The 18,548-nt window shown below is 39.2% G+C and overlaps 1 protein-coding gene across 3 annotated transcripts in view; it reads right to left on the reverse strand.

Moving 5' to 3' along the window:
* KHDRBS2 (KH RNA binding domain containing, signal transduction associated 2) overlaps positions 1-18,086 on the reverse strand; it is a 551,264-nt gene extending 533,178 nt beyond the window's left edge. For all 3 annotated transcript variants that reach the window (XR_011529819.1, XR_011529818.1, XM_008525631.2), the window contains exon 1: positions 17,790-18,086. Coding sequence is in view for 1 of the 3 variants with exons in the window: in XM_008525631.2 (XP_008523853.2) it covers positions 17,790-17,880 (91 nt within the window). In the remaining 2 variants the exon portion in view is untranslated. The remainder of the gene's footprint in view (positions 1-17,789) is intronic.
* Between the last annotated feature and the right edge of the window lie 462 nt (positions 18,087-18,548).

Consider the following 18,548-nt stretch of genomic DNA (forward strand, 5'->3'; position numbering starts at 1 on the left):
GTGATAAGCATCAATTGCCTATACTAGTAACTTGCTTGATTTAAAAAAAAAAACAAAACCTTTGTTGGCTGTCTTTCCTTCATGGGCAACCCCCATTTCTTGAGGTCACCTCCAAAATAAATTTCTTGCACTCCAATATTTGTTTCAAGGTCTACTTCTGGAGAAAACTGTGAGACATTATGCACCTCTTGCTGAATAAATCTGGACTCAACTTCACCCAAAATGAATAGAGGGCAAATCTGAAATACATATCTATCCTAACATACCATCAGCAAGGAAGATGTCGACAGAGACTAGGACAACCTAATGGCTGTATTCTTTGTCCTTCTTACTTCCATCTGTCAGGATTAATAGAAGTTTGAAAACGCAATGTGTTAAATAATTCTCTATATTATATAGGCATTTTTAATTTATGCATAATTATAATTAGCATTCAAACAAAGAAAAATGCCAACTCTTAAGAGATTAATAAAGTTGCTTTGGCATTTTTGTTCGATTCAGTGCTGGCAATTAGTACAAGTGCGTTTCCACATTCAAATCGTCCTCTCAGGGTCTGCTTTTAGGGGAACCCAAACTAAAACATTACAAGAGACTGCTGTTATCCTAGGCCCAGTTCTGTTTTCTCAAAGTTATTTTGGTTGCAAACAACATAAACCACATGGAGCAACCTTAAATAATTATCAGAAAAGTGCCTAGCTTGGAAAAATCCTGGGATTTCTCAAGGAACCAGGGTCCATTGGGCCCCTTGAAAGACTTCATCGGAAGGCCACAGGCAACTCAGGAAATTCTCTCTCATATCAGCCTCGCTCTGCCTACACTCAGCCTACCACCCCAGAGTTCACATTTCCTCTGAATTAGGAACCAGTCCACATTGGTTGGCTTCTCCTCATTTTTAATGCCAGTTGTGCACCTGAAAGAGCTGGTGGCCGCTCTGACCCATCTGGCGGCAGCCAGGCGAACAAGGGTCAGTAACACAGTGCTCTAGGAAGATGACTGGGGGTGGAGAGAATAGAGGTCAAAACAAACTTAGAGAACCCTCTAAAACATCAATTATAGACTATGAGTTATTAGGGACTACAAGTGAACTGCCTCTGAGAAAAGCTGTACTGATTTTTTCATTTCTAGTTGGGAATGGTCAAAATGAGGTACCAAAGGTGAACACTAGATGCATCAGAGACTATTGTCTCCTCTGCACCCAATGTGGATCTTAGACTGACCAATATTGTACAAGCTGGACACATATCTAAAAAGAATTTTCTTTCAGAAATTTAAATATCTCTATGGACTACTGCTTAATATAAATCATATATTCTAACATTTCATCTTCAGATAAATTTCAAAAGTGGTTTTCCTTTATAGTAACATAAGGAATTACTGTCCAATACTGTAGAATTTTAAAAATATAAGATAAAATGGACATTCATAGGTCATCTAATCAAAACTTTCATTTCCAAGGAAGTATCAATATATATCTTTTGAGGAAAACAAATAGTTACATTTCCTTTTCTCATAGCTTTCTATAAGAGGCTCTAAATGCCAGCACTGATGTATTCTGTCAGTCTGGATCACTGTTACACCTTCTTTTTGGTGATTAGTGTTGACATGATGAATACCTATGTGTTTACTAAATGATAGTGGTTTGGTACCTGTGCTTTAGGGATTAACATACAGTCACCAGTCACTTATGCCCTTGGGCAATTTTAAAAACTGTATATCACATTTCATGGTAATAGCAATGCTGGCAATTGATATGCAATTGTAGATCAAGAGATATAAATGGGCTACCACGGTGGTAGGTCTCAGTTGTTAGTCTACAGATATATCTGTTTTACCCAGGATAGGGTTGCCAATGGTGTACAATATATTGCTTCTGTAAGATATATTTTTTCTTGCAAAAATAGAAAAAGCATATAACCTACTAACTAAAATTATATGGTCTTTGTTAATGAAATGTTTAATAAGCATACTATTCCCTACTATATAGTAAGAACCTACTTTGCTACTCAGGAAAGTGCAATGGTTCAGGTTTTACTAGCTATCACTACTGCTCATTAGCAGCAACTACCTTACTTCTCTATCGGTAGAAAGCTATATTTGTCAGATTCAGCAAACACCAAGGCCTCTAGGAGGGCTAGCCTTCTCCCCAGTTATAATAAGAAAAGTATACTCAGGGGTCGGCCTGGTAGCATAGTGGTTGGGTGCGCATGCTCCAAACCCAGGTTCAGATCCCGGGCGTAGACCCAGCACGGCTCATCAAGCCATACTGTGGCAGCATTCCACATAAAATAAAGGGAGACTGGCACAGATGCTAGCTCAGAAACAATCTTCCTCACAAAAAGGAAAAGTGTATTTCTTACCTAATGATTCTAAGCAGTCACTCTTTCCTTTTCTATTGGAACAGACATTCGGAGGGTCAACATTTTAAAGGAGTTCACATACATTTAAACACTATAATCTTTATTTTTCTATATTTTATTGTTTAAACACTAGACATTCATCATGGTTACACTCTATCTTCGAACACTTTACACATGACAGTGAGAAAACAAAGTCTTTTCAGCAAATGATGCTGGAATACCTGAATACGCAAATCTAAAAAAAAAAATAAACTTTAACCCCATCTTGACACCACCCACAAAAATTACTTCTAGATGGGTCATTAACCTAACCTTAAAAGCTAAAACCATAAAGCCTTTAGAAGAAAATATTGAGAAGACCTTTGTGACCTTGAAGTAGGCAAAAATTTTCCAGAGAGATCACAAACAATACTAAGTATAAAGAAGAAAATGTAAATTAGACTTCTGAAAAAATTAATAAATTGTGCTCTTCAAAAGACACTTAAGAAGGGCTGGGTTGGTGGTGTAGTGGTCAAGTTTGCATGCTCCACTTCAGTGGCCCAGGTTCACAGGTTCGGGTCCCAGGTGCAGAACTACACACCACTCATCAAGCCATGCTGCGGCAGCATCCCACATACAAAACAGAGGAAGACTGGCATAGATATTAGCTCAGCAGCAATCTTCCTCAAGCAAAAAAGAGGAAGATTGGCAATAGGTATTAGATCAGGGCCAATCTTCCTCACCAAAATAAAACAAACCAAAACGAAAAAACACAAAAAAACTAAAAGCTAAGGTACATATTGGGAGAAAATATTTTCAGTACATATATTCAACAAATGATGCAAATCCAGAAAGTGCAAATAACTCCTACAACAATAAAAAGACAAAAATCCAATTAAAAATTTGTCAACATTCTAACCAATCATTTTAAATAATAGAAGAGATACAAATAGCCACAAAGCACATGAAAACATGCTCAACATCATTAATCATCAAAGAAACGCAAATTAAAACCACGGTAAGTTACCACTTAAAACCACCAGAATAGCTGTTGTTAAAAAGAGTGAGAACTTCACTGTTGGCATGGAAGTGGAACAACCAGAGTTTTCATCCATCACTGGTGGGAGAGTACAACCACTTGAGAAAAGTATTTGACAATTCCATATAATATAAGGTTAACCATATACACACTCTAAGACCCAGCAATTACACTCCAAATAAAGAGAACATATGTCCACAAAAATCTCATACATGAACATTCATAGCAGCTAATTCATAATAAACTAACACCAAAAACAGCCCAGATGTCTATCCAGAGGAGATTGGATAAACAAATTGTGACATATTTATACAATGGAACACTACTCAGCAAGTGTAAAAAATAAACAACTGAAAATATCATGCAACAACATCAGTGACTTGCAAAAGTACATTGCACTCAGGAAGAAGGAAGAGTACATACTCTGTTATTCCATTTTATATAAAGTTGAAGAACAGTCAAAGTGATCTATGACGGCAAATCAGAATAGAAGTTACCAAAAGAAAAGCAGATTAATGGGAAAAGGGTGTAAGGAAACTCTAGGCTGAAAGAAATGTTCTCTATCTTGCCAAGAGTACTGATTACACCAGATAATGCAATTTTCAAAACTCATCAAATTGTATACCTAAAAACTGCATTTCACTGTTCATAAAATTTGCCTCAATTTTTTTAAAGTAAGAAAACCAGACAAAGTGGAGTAAAGAAAAGAATCTTCACTGATTCCTGCCACTGGATAAATTCTGCACATACACTTGCACAGGATTCACGAGATGATTGGTTGATCTATCCATACAGCTGACAAGAGTCCATCTCACAGACGAGGAAACAAAGACTCAAAGAGATTTAGAAATTTGCCCACAGTCACAAAGCAACCAAGGAGCAGATCTGAGATTCAAACACTAGTATTTTGACTTTACCTACCACATTGTTTCTACTATAATAGTAGCTATCAAACATTTTTTACCACTTTCCAGATTAAGATATACCACACACACATAAACACACTAATAAATGTTTCCTAAAGTAATGATTAACCTTAAAATATATAATTAAAATTTTACATAAGCATGTCTTCTTTCAAGTCCAACACAGTCAATGTTTTCTCCAGTCCTGAAACAAACCTATGAAAGATAATACATACAGTATATCTTTTCACACTATGTCACTTGGCATAGAGAAATGCTTATACTACAAGCTTTAAGCTTCTAGGAGTATAACAGATTCAGGTAGCCATCTCATGCTCACTGTGGATACAGCTTCACTGATTAGAAAGGAGGCAGTAAATTTCTATATCGACTGTAGAACCACAAATCCAAGGGGAAAATGTATCAAGAAGGCAGCAGTGGTCAATGAAGTCACATGTCCCAGCAAGTCAGCAAGACCTACCAAAGAAAAAGTAGGTGCACGAAATGGATTTGGAACAAGGAAAGACTCAAGTTCAAAGATAGTCTTAGAAAAGGAGTAGGAATTAGTTTTATAATTTTATGATAGGAGATGCAGTTTTGTATAAGGATATTCCATGTGACACTAAGAGAGTTAGCAAGGTAGAAGCAGAGGGAATGGACAGCAGAGATGATGGCGCAGTCTAGGAACTGCATTGTAATTTGAAGTGAGAAAAAGAAACAGTAATACACAGCTGTTATCACCTTGTTAGTTTAGAACTAATAATGCCCTCATTTTACATGTGAGGAAAAGAGGAATATAGAGGTTAAAGTAACTCCCCCAAAATAATACAGATCTTTAATTATAAGCACAAAATTGGAACCTAGGGAGTCCAGTCCCCGCATCTATGCTCTTAATCACTACGCTTAAACGCCTCTGTTATTTCTGCTGTTCCCTACTATGGGAGAAACCATACAAAAGCACTGTTTTTATAGGTCAAAATGATTAAATATGATCGGTTTCATATGGTTCAACAAATCAATGACGCCCAACTCTCCTCCTCTATGAAGTGGAGTTTCTTGGGGTTCTTTTTCAACCTCATTCTCTCATGGTCTCCCTCAACCTGAAGAAATATGAGATTTTCTCCAACTCCTCTCAATGTGTTCTTTGTTGCCAAATCCAATCGAAATTTTGAATCTTTGTCTTACTTGGCCTATCTGCAGCACTTGAAAATATTAACCAAATCTTTCATTTTTCAAGTCCTCTATTTACCGACATTGAACGTACTTGATCTTTCCTGCCTACATTCTAGGAAACTCCTTTCAGTTAACTTTGCAGATTATTTTTCTTCCGTCTTTCCCTTAAATGCTATCCCTGAAATTCCTGTCCTAGTAACTGACACCACCGTTAAACCAATCATTAAGAAGCAACCTTGATGGGCCAGCCCAGTGGCACAGCGGTTAAGTTCACATGTTCCACTTCTCAGCGGCCCCGGGGTTCGCTGGTTTGGATCCCGGGTGCAGACATGGCACCGCTTGGCACACCATGCTGTGGTAGGCGTCCCACATATAAAGTAGAGGAAGATGGGCACGATGTTAGCTCAGGGCCAGGCTTCCTCAGCAAAAAGAGGAGGACTGGCAGTAGTTAGCTCAGGGCTAATCTTCCTCAAAAAAAAAAAAAAAAAAAGAAGCAACCTTGACAACAGCCTTGACTATCCTTTACTTTTCATCTCCTCTATCCAATCTAATCCTTTCTATTTTACTTACTAAACTTCTATTCGCTCTGTCCACTCCTTCCTGCCTGGATTCTCATTACATTATTTGAGTTCAGGTTACCATAACTTCTCTCCTGGATTGCTGCTCTAGCTATCTGATGACCTGCCCATGTCTTATATCTGTCGAATCCATTCTCCAACAGTGCAGCCACACTATGCCTTACATGAAACTCTGATATCACACCTGCCCCTTTTAAAACCCTTAAATGATTTACCTCTGCTTTTGGCATAAAGTCCAAACTTCTTAGAGTTTACAAGATATGTGTGAGAAGCCTCTATCACTCTCTTTAGAGACACTTTTCTTGCTTTCTCTTACTGTATTTGCCAAGCATACGTACATAATCTTTCGGATTCCAGGGTCCAATCTCAACCTTACAGGGCGGGGAGGGGTTTCCTACACAACACTATGCAATTCTCAGACACCAGCAGAGTACACAAGAATCCAGCTCAGTTCTGACACTATCTACCCAGAGATAATGTCAGATTCCACAGGTTAAGGGTTCAGTCCTACAAGACGGCCCTCCCCACTTCAGATGCCAGTTGCAAGCTCAGGTCATTACCTGTACTTCTAACAGAGTGGCAATAAATCAGAGGTTCCCACGATCTCTTGGGGTTCAATTAACCGCTACAGCAGCTCACAGAACTCACAGAAATATCTTACTCATTAGATTATCAATTTATTACAAAGGATATAAGTCAAGAACAGCCAGATGGAAGAGATGCACGGGGCAAGGTATGGGGAAAGGACATGGAACTTCCAGGCTTTCTCTGAGCTCATCATTCTCCCTGAATCTCCACGTGTTCACCAACCCAAAGCTCTCCAAACCCAGTCCTTTGGGGTTTTTATGCAGGTTTCATTACATAGGCACGACTGATGAAATCAGCCGTTGGTAACTGATTCAACCACCAGCCCCTCCCCTCTTCCAAAAGGTCAGGGGCAGGGGACTGAAAGTTCCAACCCTCTGACCACATGGCTGGTTCTATGGGCAACCAGCCCCATCCGTAGATGGGGTCCAAAAGTCACATAATTAACATAACAAAAGACACTTTTATTGCTCTCATTGCTTAAGAAGTTCCAACAGTTTTAGGAGCTCTGTGCCAGAAACAGAGATGAAGACCAAATATACATTTCTTATTATGAATCACTACATCACACTTAACTTCTACTGATTCAATTAAATGTTCTGTTTCTTTTCGAGTTTTGCGGATGTTGTTTGCTGCATCTGTGTATAAATTTCCCACATGACAGCCTCTTCCTCCCTGAACCTGGCCATATCCTATTTATTTGTTAGATCTCAACTAACATGCCCCTTGCTTTTGAAGTCTTCCATGATCTCTGTAGCCTTCTTTAAGTGCCCTACCCTGGACTTCTAAAGCATCATTATTTCCCTTATCATTGCATTTTGCAGATCCTGAGAAAACTGCTTATTTAAGTGCCTGTAACTCTTGTCCACTCCTCAACCTACATGTCAGTCTCAGTAATACAGAGCACAGATAACAAGAACCAACTGGACTAAGTCTGTACTGTTTCTCACTGATTACCTATGTCTAGTATCTGCTTAACACACTCACACATACACACATATATTTTCCAGTCATTTTACTCAAAGAAACCATTTGGCTTATCGCAACTCATTCCAAATACTTATCACTTCATCTAATTCCATTACATGGCTTTTAATTATCTTACCACTTTATTCTAGTAGATTTTCCCTATATGGATATGCTATAATTGCCAGTCTCTCACCAGTTTCAGAATACTGGTTTAATGCATAGCCATCTATCACCTTGAAGTCCCTTCGCAAACAATATCATACAGTAAAATGCCATCTGCCTCGGCACACCAAATGTTCTTTCATCTTCACACAATGCCTTAAAGGCCCCCTCTTCCACCAGATCTTCAATGGATAAAAAGGCAGATTCTAGTTTTTGCCTTCCAGAAGGAAAAACTTAGACTATCTGGAGACATGGATGATCCTTAATTCAATTTCACATTCACTTATATCTCCCCATTTATAACATTTACATTCCTAAACATAGAATAAGAAATGTATTCTATTATGTATTCATTTATCTATTTGCATTTTATAGTCTTATATAAGACTATATGTTGCATGTAAATCAAATTTCTAAAAAGTCAAATTCTTTAAATTTCCTCGAGAAAATTATTTTAAAGGAAACAATAAATTCTATAGTAACAGGTATTTAACTCTTCTAAAAGTATTTCCTTAAACAAGAAATATTCCTCAATATTGTTCAATGTTTAATGGTTGCTTTTTGACACTCTTTCACATTATAATTGGATATTTACCTAACTTCTGTTATATTGCCTAAAAATCCCAAATTGAGGGGCCAGCCTGGTGGTGTAGTGATTAAGTTCACACGCTATGCTTTGGCAGCCTGGGGTTCACAGGTTTGGATCCTGGGCACAGACCTGCATACTGTTCATCAAGCCATCAAGCCATGCTGTGGAGGCATCCCACATACATAATAGAGGAATTAGAGGAAGATGGTCAGAAATGTTAGCTCAGGGACAATCTTCCTCAAGCAAAAAGAGGAAGATTGGCAACAGGTGTTAGCTCAGAGCCAATCTTCCTCACCAAAAAAAATTTAAAAAAGAAAAGAAAAGAAAATCCACATTGCTAATGCTACCCTCTAATCTGCCTCTTTATCTTCTCCCACAAAATAGGGACAATATGACCTGCCTTTTTGGATATAACGTAAGGAGTGAAGCCGGAGTGTATGGTCAATAAAAGTAGTTATTACTTTGGTCATCCCTTTCTTCTCAAAATTACCACATTTCTTCCCCTTCAGCCTCTTTGCTAGTTTCTGTCACAGAGGCTCCTTCTCCTGAGCTGTAGTCAGGACCCATCATTTTCTGACATACAATTCTATGAACCTGCTAAAAATATCTACACTCTAGAGAAAACACATTTATTCTGCTTTTCTATTAGCCGGGCAAAATCTAACCTTTAATGTTTTAAAGGAAATGGGCATCCATTGTGCCATTTCTGATAACAGTGTAGTAATACCGACCAATCTGTTTCAAAGTCATTAAGCCCTAAAACCTCGGAACCTATAGATAACACTCAGATCAAGCCATATGGCTGAGTTAGCTGTTTCTGACCACATGTGAAAGCTGCTTGTTTCCAAATTCTACACAAAACCAACAATGCCTCCAGAGAGGACCTATAGTTAGTCGTTCTCCCTTCCTAGAAGAATTCAGCAAATGTAAGCAATTCTCTAAAGAACATGGGAAAAAATGCCTCAGCAAATCACACAATGTTCTCCAATCCCTTTTTGGATCCCCAAAAAAAGCCTGGAATGTTCTCCTGTTCCTTGCCACCTCATCACCGAGTTCCCTCAGAAACAACAGTCAACATAAGACATTCAGAAAATTTAGGCTGTCTCGACAATCCTTAACCCAATTCTGTACTTAGGTAAATTTCCCCATTTATAAATGTACTTGCCTATTATATACTGTACTTATTTAACAATATTGTGGAATAATTCATCCAATGCTTGCATTCAGGAACATATTTCAGAAGTTAATGACAACACCACGTTGCTCTTCTAGACATGATTTGTATATCTGAACTTCCTTCAAGCTTGACCAGGGGCTGGGTCCATGGCTAAGTGGTTGTTCTCCTTCCGTGGCCCAGGGTTCACTAGTTCAGGTCCTGGACATGGACCTACACACCGCTCATCAAGCCATGCTGATGTGGGTGGCATCCCAAACAGAAGAGCTAGAATGACCTACAACTAAGATATACAACTGTGTACTGAGGCTTTGAGGAGAAAGAAAAAAAAAAAGAGGAAGACTGGGATAGATGTTAGCTCAAGGCCAATCTTCCTAACTAAAAAAAAAAGCTTGACCAAAGTTGTGTCTCTTTCACAAGAGGCAGTATGGTGTAATGGTTACACATGGCCTATGGATGAGAAAGGCTGAGTTTCAGCTTTACAATTTATTTGCTATGTAACCTGAGATAAACTAACTTCTCCAATTCTTAATTTTTCTCATTTTTAAAATAAGGACGATGCTAATAACTATCTTATACGTTTGATGGGTGGATTAATTGTGGTAATGCATGCAAAGCATCTAGTACCTGACAAAGATTAATCTCCCAATAAATGTTGACAGCAATGACATTGGTGATGATGACGATGATGACAATGAAGAAGCATCTATGATTACTATGACCAACAAGAGTCATGACCTCCTCTGAATTCCTATGAAATCATTGGTCTATAAAACCCAGCAGATCTTGCCTGGGTTTTTTTTAACTTATATCTTATGTATACTGTTGGATCGCCCACAGATTATTTAGAAGTAATAAACATCTGATACCTCTTCATATACCAATAGCACACACCACAGACAGGTTTACCAACACACATTCAAGGGCATGTGTGATTGCAGTCAAATGTGGTAGAGTTCTAGCCCAAGAGGATTTATCCCCAAACTGTAGCAACTATAAAGGTGTCTATAGTAAACGGCCTAGAAATCTGTCATCCAGGTGTTCCTGAATGTTGACTCTCTCTCTACTGCAACACCTTTTTGGAAGAAGTGTTCATGAGGCAAAATGAAGTAATAGAGAATACGCTACAAATAACTTATTTTCCAAAACAGTGAATAAGGACTGGGCCACAGGATGCTTGGCTGTGACTGCTCAAGTTTTTAACAAACAAAACATGCAATCATTTCAGAACTTTGTGCTTGAGAAAAGGAAGAAGTCATGTAACATGGGTGTTTGCTAGCATTAATCTGGGAGATCAGCTATTAACTAGTACACTATTAGTTTTTTTAAAAAAATCTATTTACATGTCATGCTTATTTTATTGAAATTCACCATTTTTGTGAGAAAAGGGATCATATTTCAATCTGTGGATATATCAAATGTTACACTGTTTCTAGCTTTAAAACAGTGTCAGAATATAATTCCAATTAAGATTTATTTCTTTTATATATTCAGATGAAAAAAGGAGACCAAATCATGTGTTCACACAAACAAGGACACAAGAAAAGCTGGTGACATTACAGAATTATTTCCAAGATTTCTAAAAACTACTTATGAAACTTCTTTCCCTTCTACAGCTGCCGTGGGAACAACGAGCTTCAATCTACACTGTATACTTAAACAGACACTAAGAATAATGACCAACCTCACTTTGCTCCCACTCTTATGTACCATGTCCCAAGTCTCTTTGAAATGACATAATAAAGAGGAAAATATTGTGCCCATTATCCAGATGGATTTATCCTGGTCATGCTTATTGTTATATAACTAGTTAAAGAAATATTAATGTACAACTGACATGAATTCATAAGAAAATTTCACACAAATGAATGGCGACTGGATATTATTTATAAATGAATATAGAAGACTTCGTGAAAGGTGGCCAGGAGAAGGCAGGCTGGCTGGGTACCACAGGACCCAGGAATGACATGGCAGTGGTTTCCCTAGTTCTTACTGTGCCTTACATACGCCAAAGCGGGCACTGGAAAAGCTGACAATCCAGAAGCTTCAACAGAAACAGACAAAAAGAAATAAAAAGCCTCAAGAAAAGCCTACTCTCTCTAGCCAGAGGACTAGAAACAGGGCAATCTAGCAAGGCAAGAAAACTTAGACAAAGACATCCTTCTCCAGCAAAACAACACAGAACAGTGTCTCATGCTCACCCCTGTCAAGAAAGGTTAAGCAGGGAGCCTACATTTCCAGCCTCACCCAGCTGTAAAGAAACACCCTGTCCCCTCCAGGTGGAATCAGAGAATACAGAATGCGGAATAGAGACTTCGCTTTCCACCCACAGGAAGGAGGCCTCCGGCAGTGGCAATGGAGGCCACGTGGACTTCCACCCCCGTGAAGAGTAACGAGGCGCACTTCTCCCTACCAAGCCAGGGTGGTGTCAGAGGAAGTCTCATTCCTGCTGGAACTTCCACCAGGCTCCAGCAAGCCTGAGGCTCCCGCCCCTCCTGGTTCACTAGAGGCCACACAGGGAGTAGTAATATAGCATTCCTCTCCCTTCTGGCCAGAGTAGTGTCAATGGATGTCTGGGGGGGGGGGGGTCTGAACTTTTACCTCCACTTGGAAGTATCAGGGTGGCGCCCCCTCTCCCTCTGCCAGCATGGTATCAGAACAGGCTTGCTAAAATAGAGGATTCCAGTCAAGTATCGCTTAATGATGGGGATACTTTCTGAGAAATGCATCTTTAGGTAATTTCATTGCTGTTCGAACACCATAGAGTGTACTTTCACAACCTAGATGGTAAAGCCTACTACACACCTACGCTGTATTGTACTAATCTTATGGGACCACTGTCATATATGCGGTCCATCATTGACCAAAACATTGTTACGTAGCACATGACTGTATTAAAAAGTATGACATGGTCAGACTTTGATTTTGGATGCATCACTCCGACAGCACAGTGTGTTGGGGTAGGGAGGAGAGGGATGGAGGATGCTGAGGCTAAGAAATAGAGAAGAAGAGTCAAACCAATAGAGTGCAGTGCTTGGAAGCCAACAAAGAAGCCGAAAAACTGGAATAAGATCAACAGTGGAAAGTGCAGCCAAGAATCCTGATGAGAGGCCAGAAAATGTTGACTGGATTTGGCAATGAGGAGACGATTCTGTGAGTAGGGTCACTGGTTTTAGGATGATGATGAGGACAGATGCCAGGCTGAAGAATTCTGTAGAGTTCTGTAGAGGTAAACTGAGAAAGCGAGGCAGCTGGAAGTGACTAATATTATTTAAACTTGAAGGAAACAAGGGAGGATAAATGGCAAGAGAGATTATTTTTATCACTTTTGGCAAGTAAAACAACTAGTGTATTTTTTTTAAGTTACTCAGATTGGATCATGTTTACAGACTGCTACAAGGAAAGAGCGGAAAGGGTGGACGAAGTTGGAGATACTGAGGAAAAGATAAAACCATAGAAGAAGTCTGGAGGAGATGACGAGCATTAGGGTTAAGGATATTAGTGGAGAAGTCAGCCTCATAGAAAAAGGAAAGATTTCATCTTCTGGGAACGAAAGACTATAAGGAGAAGCCTGGAAGTTTTTAGGTGGCAAGAGGTTGAAAAATGTCAGAAGAGACACATCCATTTCTCCCACTAAAACAGAGGATGAAATCAGCTGCCAAGAGCAAAGGACATGTAGGCTTATGAGGAGGCCTGAGGAGGTCTGGAATGACCATTAAAAGACACAGCACCAGCGCTAACCAAGCCCAGGTGAAACACCGACACCCGACCGTGGAGTAAGGGAGCACGATATTTTAAAAACCCTCACTGGAATCATTTTTCATAAGATAATTTATTTCATAATTTGGGTTATGAGCTCAAATTTCTCTCAGCAGTGATTTAAAGAGTAAGGCAGCGCTTATTTTCTAACAAGTTGAGGTCAAGTTCACAATGCCATTAAAATGTGAAGGAAAATCTTAAAAGCATCATCTTATATTTGTATAATTTCTGCTCACGTTTTTGTTAGATTTATATTAGGGATCTATTTATATTTGTATAAAATACTGCTTATATTGTCACAAACAGCATTTTTTTTAACCTTAAAAGAACCATGCCTGGTAGACATTACTTTTTCTGTTTTACAGATGAAGAAACTGGGAATCAGAGAGGAAATAAATGACATATCATCTATTTCAGAGTAGGCAGAAATGTCAACATTCTAACCCAAATGTTTTGTTTACTAAAGCAGAATTTTTACACTACATCATACTATGTCATAAATGTGTTTTAATTGCAGGTGAAAAATACCTTGAATTTAGTTTTTTAGCCAATTTTTGTTTTTTATTTCATAAACATAAATAATACTATTCTAAAATTATTAGGAGAAAAAAGAGACTACATGAATCAAAGGAAAAGTCACATTAATACTATTTTTAATCAGAAGCTGGTTTTAGACATTAAACCACTATCTTTCCTTAACTTAAGAACTCACCATGATTTACAAAAAATGTTTTAAGGAACATGATCTAAATTAAAAAATGATCCTTCTCGAGAATTTAAATGTAGTTAAGTGACTACAAACCGGCATTTGTGATAAATGCTAATCCCTGTTTCTCTCGTGGTTTTAGAAGCTCACCTATATCTGCAAACATGAAGGCCGATCCTGGACGGAAGGCCAGGCTTTCCACAAAATTTGAAAATAGCATCTAGAGTTTTTAAACCATTTTAAAAAATCATCAGAGTTTTTGAAAAACCCAAACCTGTTGGGATATTTGGCAATATTTGACTTCATCATGAGTCAACCAAAACAAGGGTGAATCTACCAATATTTGTGAAGAATTCAGGTTAAGATGTCTTGCCAACCAGATGACCCAAAACACTCCTAAATGGACAAGATTTATTAATCCTCCTAAACCTCTGGAATCACCATAATTGAGTCTATAAATCTGAACAGATCTATGTCTGTCAGCAGACAGGCATGCTTGACTGCAAACAAGAATATTTCCAAGTATATACATTTTTAGCCCCAAGCCTTGATAATAGTTCAATAGATTTAAGAACATAAATCCGTGCTCAATGCCCAAAATAATGTATATGCCTCAAATTATATTATAGTGCAATAAATGCATTATTAATCATTAAACTAGGAAGGAATGAAAAATTTCAAAAATGTTCGACCATTGATTTTGGTGTTCTGAATACGCAAACAGCACTCATTTGCCTCAGCAGTACTGCCAGACTTAATTAGAATTACTAAGAAACATATAGATCATCCGGTCCAACTCCTTAATTTGAGAGACAAGGAAATTGGGTCTGGAGAAGGGAAGTTTACCAAGATTCAGTTTAGCCAAAAGTGGAATAAAAATCCAAGTCTTTGGATTCACAGGTTAATGCACTTCCCAGAAGTAGCATAGATATAAATAACCTCATCTAATTTCATCTGGCAAGCAAGTTCAGGGCCTGAGTGGAACTTTAGAATCATGCTGAGTTTGCTGTTTTATCATATTCAAGAGAACCTTCCATAACAAATGGATAATTAAACAATATTATAATCACAAGAGAAAAATTATTTTAATTAATAAAATATATTATAAACACTTAAAATCATATTATTCAAGATCTTTTCTAAGCAACAATCAAACACATAAAATGTTTGGCTCTCCCATTAGCTTTCTTAGAATCCTTCCAACTGAAAACACAGAGCAGAAACAAGTGAAATAAAACAAATGACAACAAAATAACAAACTAGTACTTTTAATCCCACAGGCCTTCATTTCTAAATTAAGTAGTAGTTGCAATTGAGCACTGATTTGCATCTATCACCAATCAAAAAAGCAAAATAAATCATTGTGAAAGCTCATTGGTTTACATCACTGCCCTTATATATATTAGCTTCTGGAAAATCATTCCGAAGAACTGAATCATCTGGATCATTTTTATTACTCACTCAGTCTTGAGACTGTCTGCCCAGTACTGACTAAAATGTACTTCAGTGTGCACCTTCCTTCCAAATGAATATCTATGTCAGGTTTATTTATAGCCACTGCCTTCAATCACTGCATTTCCAGGTATGAGAAATAAAATCATCTCAACAATACTCTCCTATACACAACCTGAAACCAAACCTGGAAATCTGGGCAAATGGCCCTTGAAAAGATAATGAAAGATCTATAATGTAAAACATACATTAAGATTTACTAGAGATGCCAAAGGACACTCACCTTATACTCTTTAATAAGCACATACAAAGAGTCTCAGGTACAATTAGAGAATTGATTTAAACCCTATACATCTTTCTGCATTTCTCCTTATACACTCAAAGATTATCACCATCAACTCCTCCATTCTCTTTTCCTGATTATAATTTCTCTGAAATTTGGACATCTCTTTGTTTCTTACTTAGATGCTTTTCTCTCCATCTAGGAGCTTATTCCTGCTAATTCCTTACAAAAGCAGGACATGCTTCCCCCTACTGGGAAAAAACTAAATTGCAAGGTACATCAGAACATATTTCCTGAGTCCCAAGAAATCAAGTTCCTGGGAAAGATAAAATGTTAAGGAACCAGAAGCAGAGCCTTCTCTGACCATTGTACCTGCAGCAGAAGCACTTATGATTCTATGAAGAGTTTCTCACACACATTTCTTTAGTCTGGCAGCTTTCAAAAGTACACCAACTCTCATTAATGACTGATGAATTAATCACTGAGCCTCTAGTCGCACAGAGAACTCCAATTAGCAGGTCAGAGAAATGATCAATTTATAACTTTTTTTTTCATTTTAAAGACATCAGCTAAATGAAGAACTCCTGAAAAATATATGGAAGTAAGTGATTTGACAAGGCTTAACTGCATTTTTAATCATTTTGAAAGATTTAATCATTTATTAACTCAGTTTTCAATATTCTTATTATTTTTTACATAGTTATCTTTATTTTTTAATAAAGTAGAGGGAGAGTTTAATCTTCTTAATTGACTTTACTTTTCAACTTTAATTTCTAGTTTTTTCATTCAGTAACCAAGAAGTGGCAAGCATAATTGCATTTTACCTTCCCAAATCCTCTACAAGACCAACTTGTTCCTTGAAAAACAGTTCAGTTGTTTCATAGTTCGATATTTTAACTACAAATCTTATCCTAATTTAGTATGCAAAAATGAAAAAATCTTACACTTCATTGTTGTTATAAATAATAATCTATCAATAAAATATTTAAATAAACCTAATGCCTATTTGTATCATACACGGAGGATTAGAATTCTTCCTTCCACATACAACTAAGTCTCAAAAAACATTTCTCTTCTGCTGAAGGGCTGAGGGAGGGGAAGTTGTCACTCTGAGTTTTGCTCCAGGTGAGTCCAAAACAACCTAAGCTATGAAACTGCACTGTAGTCAGTCTGATGATGAAGCAGTTCATTATCAACGAAGCAATCATCAAAAAAGATCTGGACTTGTTCGTAAAGCGGCATGTGTAGCTTACTACCGATATCGTATCTTTAGCAGTTAGACGGCATTATTTCCAGATAAAGGGAGTAATTCGGTTAATATTTCTGTCATACACAAGTTCATGTTTGTGTGTTTAAAAACATCTTTCAAAGCAATGCAAAAGACAAGATATACATGTTCCTCCGGGAATAAAATCTCCTTTAGCATTACAGGTACACAAAAGAAAATGCACACTTGGTAAAAACAGTTGATCAATTGTGAAGTGTTCCCAGGGACCAGTATCTCGCCGAGTACCCAACCATCACACTTCAAATAAATTGATAAGCACTTTAGCCTCTGCCACATTCACACAGACGAACATGTATAGTTTAATCTAGGTTAATTCTAAGACTTTCCATGAGAGAGACTGTAATGAGACTAAAGAGTATCAAAATCACTTCCTAAATGCAGCAAAAAATAAATAAATAAATAAATGTTGATTTGTAGCTAAGAAGCTCTTAGAACACTACAGTGATCATCATTTACTTCCAAACTGATTCTCCTTCCCTCAGCGAAGTGAAAAAATCCCCCGGAGACCGCGTTAGACTTGATGGTTTCGCTATCAACGATCTTAACAGGTCACATCACCACTGCCATTAGATCTCGTAGCTTTGGTCTTCCCCAAATTAAGACGTAGAGGAGAAGGAGCATTGCTGCCCGCCCCCAGCACGGTCCGCCCGGGCTCTGAAGCGAGCATCTTCAGGGGGACAGTTTCTGCGAAGGAGGAGACAGGCATCCCTCCCCAACTTCACTCCCCTAACCCAACCGCGGGGAAGCCGGGCGGCCGACCGTTTGTGCTCATCCGTGGGGGCAAGTCCTACCTTCCGCCAAAAGGCGCGATGCATGCACAAAAGATGGATCCAGGCTATCTTTCTCTGCCATCAGCTCAGGCAAATATTTCTCCTCTTCCATAGCGCGGACTTCGGACCGTCCCCGGGCAAAGCGCAGGGTTCCGCTCGCTCGGACGCAGGGTCGCGGGCAGCGCCTGGCTCCCGCGCCGCTCCGCCTCCGCCGCGGCCGGGGGATCTCCGCGCGCCCTCACTGGCCCATGCACCGAGCGCCCGCCACTCCCGCCGGCCCGCCGCGCGGCCCCGCGCCCACACCTGCCCGTCCCCGCCGTCGTCCCCGGCTCGCGCCGAGCCCGGGCTCACACCAGCGGCCTTAACTGAAGGGGCGGGAACAGGACGCGTCCCACCTCTGCCAACCAGTCATTGGTGATGCTGCCATGAGAGGCGGGGCCTCCGCGAAGGCCGCGGGCCCTCATTGGGCGGGGCCGCACGTCGGATCGTCTGACTGGCAGGAGGCAGCTGCAGAGGGGAGGGGAGCGCAGAAGGTGCAAACGCTTTCTTCCTGCAGCCCAAGCCTTCCCTGGTTATTAGGCATGCCCAGTTGTGTGGAGCCCTCGGCACCTTCAGCTGAGGTGCGGAGCGGGGACAGAGCGGGAAAAGCACCCGTCGAACAGAGAAGCTTGGGTCCAAGACGTCAGGGGAGATGCGGATGAAGAGCGAGCGGCTAAAGGGGTGGGAAAGCACCAGGGAAAGTCTCAGGAAGGTAGATGGGACTTCACCTGCGTCCCAAAG

The sequence above is a fragment of the Equus przewalskii genome, chromosome 19, assembly GCF_037783145.1.
Source record: "Equus przewalskii isolate Varuska chromosome 19, EquPr2, whole genome shotgun sequence".
In the NCBI taxonomy this organism is placed as follows: domain Eukaryota; kingdom Metazoa; phylum Chordata; class Mammalia; order Perissodactyla; family Equidae; genus Equus; species Equus przewalskii.